Source organism: Montipora capricornis, chromosome 6, assembly GCF_036669925.1.
Source record: "Montipora capricornis isolate CH-2021 chromosome 6, ASM3666992v2, whole genome shotgun sequence".
In the NCBI taxonomy this organism is placed as follows: domain Eukaryota; kingdom Metazoa; phylum Cnidaria; class Anthozoa; order Scleractinia; family Acroporidae; genus Montipora; species Montipora capricornis.
The window spans coordinates 53,603,942-53,611,457 of NC_090888.1; the positions used below are offsets into that span (position 1 = coordinate 53,603,942).

Below are 7,516 nucleotides of genomic sequence, written 5' to 3' on the forward strand. Positions count from 1 at the left end.
AAAAACTCATGAATTCAAAGCAATCAGCTTTTCTTGTGAATACCAGAACCTTGTGCAAACACAATGAATTTAGAAGTTTTAGTGCTACTTTGCTGTGCATTTTGCAATACATAAGGTATATCTCTGAGGTAATAAGGTGTGTGGGGAAGGAAACTAGTTGCATTGAAGCAGAAAATTCAACTGCTGCAAATGACTGCATGGCATGTGTAAAAATCTGAAAAACCAAACAAATCTACTTGGGTTTTTGAAATATATGTAGTTGCTCACAAGATTCAAAACAGTTTCACAAGTTTATTTCACATAAACATGAAAAAGATCGCTTGAAAATGTGGCATCAAAAATTATAAATTTAACAGGGCATACAGCCGGCAGGTTAGTTTTGCAGGTTGCAGGTTGACTGTAAGTAGAAACATTAGGGCCTATTTTTAGGCCTAAGGAGGCCTAAAGAAACGTTTTTAGGCCTAATTAGGCCTAAGGTTAGCTATTCATGTAACAGCTCACAGTAAATTTCAACCTGCAACCTGCAACCTGCAACCTGCAAAAACTAACCTGCCGGCATACAGCAGGCCGTACTGTAAGTAGAAACATGTGGATTTCAATAAGCATGAAGTGACCCTTGCTCTTCTCCCATTCCAACTTCAACATCACTTGTGTGTCTCGGAATACAGACAATTCATGTTACATTTAGTGTCCCTAAATGCTGCTCCTCAATTGTTGGAAATAGGTACCTTATTGTTTGAAAAGGGAAACTTTGTGTTGCAGGGGTTTCATAAGAAGCCGGTCACTGGTGCCGTCTGTTTGTCAGAAATTTGCCTCTCACTGGCCCCTACTCTGCCTTGATTTTCGCTCAAACCCTTGTAAAAGACAAGAGTGAACACTGCTTACATTTATTAGCTCAGGCATCTACTTCAAAAGTTATTGAAACTCCTGGTTTTGAATGTCAAAATTGGGCATGCATTTCTGGACATAAGTGGAATTTGGCTCTCTAAATTAGCCAATCGCAGCATGCGTACTGTCCGAGGGATATACATGTATCATATTCCCATTTTCTGTTCACTGGTAACAGGTTGTTCGAGCAGCTGAGGTGACAAATATGAGAGGTGGCAGATTCATGAGTGTTGAAGACATCATCTTTTTATTGAGGAAAGATAAAGTAAGTTGAGGCAACTGAAAAGATATGTCACTGGTTGTTTATGCCCATTATACTATGCTGGTTCACTGGGTGCAAAAAATTATTATTGTTGTGTTTTCTTTTATTTACACAAAACAACATGGTATATAGTGGTAAATTAACCAAATAAATACATTACAATAAGATGACATTACAATAAGTGTTCCCATTAGGCAAAGCACTGATACTGCTGCAGCTGAGGTTGAGTTCATGAAGAAGTGGGCTGATACAAAGGAGATGTCTCTCAATTTTACCAAAACATGGGAAATGTGCATTCACGGCAAAACAACTAAGTTATCCCCTCCAGAATTACCAGGAATAAAAAGGAAATCATGGTTAAAACTGTTAAAGGAGTTACATTTCAGGAAGATGTTACTAACTGGGACATCCACATCAACAATATGCATAGATACAAAGCGAGCAGTCAAATGTACATTCTTAGGGTGTGCAAATCCTATGGATATTCCAAGGATCAACTCAATAATTTGTTTAACTCGCTCGTGATGTCTGTATTTTTGTATGGGATTGAAGTCTGGGGTGCAGCTTACCAGCGAAAACATCCAGACAGAATCAACAGGTTTCTCAAGAGGGCCCACAGGTTTGGCTTTGTCACAAAGAAAACAACTATACTTGACGTAATCAAAGATAGGGACTCTAAGCTTTTTAAGAATGTAATCAGAGATGATCATACTTCATGATTTGCTACCTCCAAAGAGGAAACGTGTGCTTTGCGAGCGTAAGCATGATTTTATATTTCCGAGGGTTAGAACTGAACGCTTTAAGCAGAGTTTCCTTAATAGATGCATTTTCTATTAAATTGTGTTAACTCACTGTATGGAAGGGATTTTATAATGTTACTCTTTTTAGTACATTCTTGATTATAATTTTTTATTAACATATTGTAAAGTTATATGTTTGTTGTTTCTGATTTTATTAAAGACCTTATCTATCCATCTATCTATGTTTATCACACTTACTGGCATTTTGAGCAGGGTTTTGCCTAGTCTGTTCCTTGGTCTATGAATCAAAGCCTACTGCTCCTTACATGTACTTAACATAGCTAAATACAGTACAATTATTTTTGCTTGAGACACTCAGGCGCAATAATAATAATAATGAAAGATTGGAGGGAAAGAAAAAGCAGAGGAAACTGGATTAACAGCATTTGAAAAGGACTGTATCTTTTCTGTATATTTGTTTTCTCCCTGTATTTTGCATTTTTTCTCATTTTTTTAAAAATTTCCTTTCCCTTTAAATAGCAATTTAGTGAACTTATAGTTTTTAAATTTTTTATTGTCAATTTAACTTGGACAGGTTTTTTTCCCATTAGACTTCATTTTACGATCAGCGCTAAATTTCATTAATTAAATAATGCAAATCTGTTTTGTCTAATGAATGTCTGGTTGAGGGAGTATTAGTGACTTGGCCGTCTGTGTTTGGTTAGTAAAGTAATGTGGTCTTTTTAGGTAACAAGAAAGCTTCCTGCTGTTTGTAATGAATACTTATTGTATGTTTTTGTCTGTTAAATACCTGGTGACACAAAATTAGTTACAGAATGTTGTGATAATTATTATTTACTTATTGTTCTTGAATGAAGCTGTCATATGATAAACCCACAGACCACAAAGAGGGTCATGTTATGGCTTGTGGCCATTCAGCTTGCAAGTGTTTGTTTTTCTTTTGGAACGTGATAAACACTTAAGAAATTCATGCAATTATGTAGGTCTAATTTTATAGTTTTGACATAGCTAGACAGGGAAGTGATACTGTTTTTCATTGAAGTAGAGCTGTAGCAGCCAAAAGTGGCTTCCAAAGGTGGAGTCATAGGGTGAAACAATTTCCTGTGCTTACCTACAGGCTGTAAATTACATTTTCCATTGCATTCATTTCTTGACTTCACTCTTTTTTATGGGTTATGGCCTGTTATATTTGGTTTGTCAGTTTTGTGGGAAAACGATACTCACCATTATGTTACCTGTTGTCATTAATGTGCCAACCAGAGATCCATTCATTGGCAATCGAAACAAAGGTCCTTTTCTTCTGTGTTTGGGAAAATTTAAATATCAAAGGATTGTTTATAAGGAAAGGAGAGGAATTCTTAATAATTATTTAAGTGTCTAGTCATTCTAGCGCTGGAGCACTATAATTGCGGACACTGTAAACTGAAATTAATAATTAATGCAAATCAAGTCAAATGTTGGTTTTTGAGGAGAGGGGAAACCGGAGTACTGCTATCACTATTTGGAGCGAATTCACTATTGTAAAAGATCTTTTGGATGCTACTTTGTGCTGCATGTCAATAATAATTACATCAGTGGGATAGTACAATGTATGTACAGCCAGCACCCCTGGCCCCAATATTGATTTTTCATCCTCTGTTCAAGTGTTTGTTGGTGTCTGGATTATTATTTAAAATATGTGAATGATGAAATGGTATATGAAATGAATCATATATGAACTGCGGATAGGAAATCAAGTAAAGCTATGATCTTCGCAGTTATGAATGCAATTTTTACAATTGCGTAGAGAAGCCTGAAAATTTCGGGACTTCAACGGGGTTTGAATCCGTGACCTTGCGATTCCGGTGTGACGCTCTAACCAACTGAGCTTAGCTCAGTTGTTTAGAGCGTTAATAAATATTTAATATAAATAGTTAATAAATATTTAATCAGGGGTTTCAATAAAATTTCATGCAAGTGGGTAGAAAATTTTGAAGAAAAGGCCCTTCATTAGTAGGGGGTCCATGGGCAAAGTTTGGTGTTTTCTCTGCACTATTACTGAATACTATAAATTTAGACACCAGCTGTAGCATAAGTTTCTTTTAATTGCTAACCTTTTTTTAATCACATTCACACAGTTAATTTCTCAACAGGAACCTTTAAGGCAAAACAGAAGAATTAATTTAAATCTAGAAACGGAAAAAAATTCCTTTCTTTCTATAACTAACTCTTAGACCGATTAATCATCTTTGACCTCTTTAGTTTGGGTTCTTTACTAAAATATGGTAATAGCAAATGCAATAGTCTTTTGTCTGCTTATGAATTTCATGGGATCTCTCAAACCCAGTCTCCCTCATTTTCAAATATCGATACACAACTGACGTGATCATGATTCGGTATGTTATGATGTTTTCATGGCTAAAGCCTACAATCGTGGACAAAAGTGTTGGGAAGGTAACTTCATTTTACAGATACCCCCTCCCCCTTTTCAATGTTGAATTTTCCAGGGAAAAAAATGGTGACTTTTCTTACCTGAAGAACTCCAACTTTGAATATGGGGGAGGGGGGCCACAAGAGCATGGTATTTCCCAAATACTTCAGCCAATAGTTAGAAAAATCGAATTATGTGTGAAGTGAGCTGATGCCCGCAACCTTCCCAACAACTTTTGACCACGATTGTAGCTACATGTATTATAAGGTTACAGACGGACAGGATTGAATTTTTAACTTTCACGTACATAATATTTAATGTTATGACAGGTCATTGAGTCTTACATGTACTAACATTATTAGTATGTACCCTTCACTGTATGAAAAATTTCCTGAATCCATTTATATGACAAAATAACATTTAAAAGGAAGGGAAACGTTTGCTACCAATAGCAATAATTATTTTAAAATTCCAATTAATTTTGTGCATGACCACAAAATTTCTTGTTTTACAATAATTATTATGACTGCAAAATTCTCACGTGTTTATTAGCTAATTTTTATTGCCAATAAGTGGACAGACACATAAATTTATAATTTATGCAATTTGAAGAGTTTAATTTATGCAAATGTTTTTGAAACGTTGATCTGTCTCGTTTTAACCACTAGAAAGTCTCCTTTTTTTTCCACTAGCCAATAAGAGAACGAGGCATGTTACGAATTTGGTCGCGTTAGATTGAATAAAATTGAAGTTTCTCGCATTTTTGTCTAGCGTTCTTCAAGTGTTTTGACTTACTTTTGAGCCCTCTGCCTTTTTGTTATTGTAAAAAACAAATAGATGTCAGTTTTTCATGCGTCTGTCCTGTTATTGACAGTGAATTTCATCATAACATTGTCAAAGTAGGAGGCGCGGTGGCCTCATGGTTAGTGCGCTCGACTCCGGATCGAGTAGTCCAGGTTCGAGTCCTGGCCGGGGACATTGTGTTGTGTTCTTGGGCAAGTCACTTTATTTTCACAGTGCCTCTCCACCCAGGTGTATGAATGGGTACCGGCAAATTTAATGCTGGGGGTAACCCTGCGATGGACTAGCATCCCATCCAGGGGGGAGTAGAAATACTCCTAGTTGCTCCATGCTACAGTAACCGGAGATAAGCGCTGGCCTGATGGGCCTTCTAGGCTTGTAGCAGACTTTATTGTCAAAGTAGTCTGCAGATCCACTCGGCTATCACATGTTGTGACGAAATTCAGGATCAGTAGCAGGACAGACGCATGAAGAACTGACATCAATTTGTTAATTTGTTGTTTAATCATTGATTACAGGAAAAGCTGAAGAGGTTAATCAGGTTTCTCAATTTCAAGGAGATGAAGAGTAAATCTCAGAAGCAAACCTCTCAAGATGATGATGAAGTGTTGGAAGTGACAGGTTAAAATAATTATTTACATGTGGTACATGATGACTATTAGTGTGATATTCTATTAAATTGTTCATGGAAACACAGGCACCTCAAGCTCAGTGTGAGGGAAAGCCTGGTATGGCCGGAATGGCCGACAAAAATATAAGGATTGGTATGGGAATCCTGATAATTATATGAAAAAATTCGCAATTAAAAGCTTAACATTATTGCCATTGTGGGTAGCTTAACTCCTGTGTGTTATTTTCCAGATCCGATGCGATTTGAGCCATTTTTCAATTTCTCAGTTGTCAAGGGTATAATAAAATCCCCAGGCTGGAAACTAAATTAATTCTCAGGAGCTCACCAGTTTGAGTCTCAAACTGGGCTCCTGAGAATTTAGTTTCCAGCCTTGGGATTTTATTATACCCTTGACAACCAAGAAATTGAAAATGGCTCAAATAGGCCATTTCCGAGTCCATGTCTGCCTCCTCTTCAAAGCGAGTCTAAGTGCGAAGTTTTTGTTAATTGAAAATTAGTTTTCATTCATATGTAAAGTAGAACTAATTACCATCACAAAAACTTCGCACTTAGACTCGCTTTGAAGAGGAGGCAGACATGAACTTGGAAATGGCGTATTGCATCGGATCTGGAAAATAACCACACAGGAAGGAAGCTACAGTGTACCCACAACAGCAACAAGGTTAGGCTTATTGATAATGTCTCGTATAATTACAGTATTATATTCTTAAACCTTTCATCAACATTCCTATACAACTCAATATATTTTTGTTGGCCGCACTCACACTGAGCTTGGGGCACCTGTGATGGAAAGAGAAAGAAGACTAACTGAATGCCTGCAAGCCATAACATGACCCCTGGTTTTTCTTGTGGGTTTATCATGTGACACCAATTCCCATCATGAATGTTTGTACGATTTTATTGGTGCCGAATGAAACAGCATTGGCAACAGGTCACATATTTTCACGGGGCTGTAGTACCGTAAACGTCCATGTATAAGCCGCACTTTTTTTCACAAAATTGAAGCCATAAATCAAGGGTGCAGCTTATCCATGGATACATCTGTGTTTGGAGTTTTAAAAAACCTAATTAATATTCATACAACTTTTTAAGATCTCAGTAACGAAACATAAAAGAAACTGAGAGCATCTTGCTGTTGTTCATTGACTTTTTAATGAGTGGTGGCTCCTAAAGGAGCCGTTTGTGTCTTCGAGTGTTTATCGGCGAATCTTGCTCTGCAAGAGTTCTTTCAAGCGATTAATTTTCGCTTTACTCGAACAAGTAAACACCAACCTACAAGGAATCTCCATTCCTCCGCACAGCTGTTTGCAGTGACGTCTTCGGCCAGTCACTTCCACGCATATCTTTCCGCCTCGTGCGATAAAATACCACAAAATTCGCGAGTACTCGCGAGGTAAATGGCCAACTGTTACGTTGTCCTTGACCACCTTCTCGGCAAATTTGTCGACTGCATTATCAAGCTCCTGTTCTGCATGAATTTTTTGGCCTATTGCGGGTTTCCAAACATCTTTATAGCCCAGGCCCTGGCCCAGACTCCTCTCCGCGTTTAAAGCTTGGCTACTAAGCACTCGTTCATATTTCAACTTTAATATATGGGTGAAACCTTGATTGTTTGCCCTTGTTGGTTTATAGCAATAGAACGTTTATACTGGAACTTCAAACTTTATTGTACTACATTTTTTTCCAAAATGTGCGCTTCTGAATTCGGGGTGCGGCTTATCTACGGATGCGGCTTATACATGGAGGTTTACGGTATTTAAATT

General features: G+C 37.3%; 1 protein-coding gene across 3 annotated transcripts in view; it reads left to right on the forward strand.

Annotated features, from left to right (window-relative positions):
* Positions 1-7,516, forward strand: part of LOC138052487 (transcription initiation protein SPT3 homolog) — a 45,612-nt gene that overhangs the window by 9,817 nt on the left and 28,279 nt on the right. For all 3 annotated transcript variants that reach the window (XM_068899001.1, XM_068899002.1, XM_068899004.1), the window contains 2 exons: positions 1,067-1,153; positions 5,641-5,743. In XM_068899001.1, the coding sequence (XP_068755102.1) occupies positions 1,067-1,153; positions 5,641-5,743 (190 nt within the window). The remainder of the gene's footprint in view (positions 1-1,066; positions 1,154-5,640; positions 5,744-7,516) is intronic.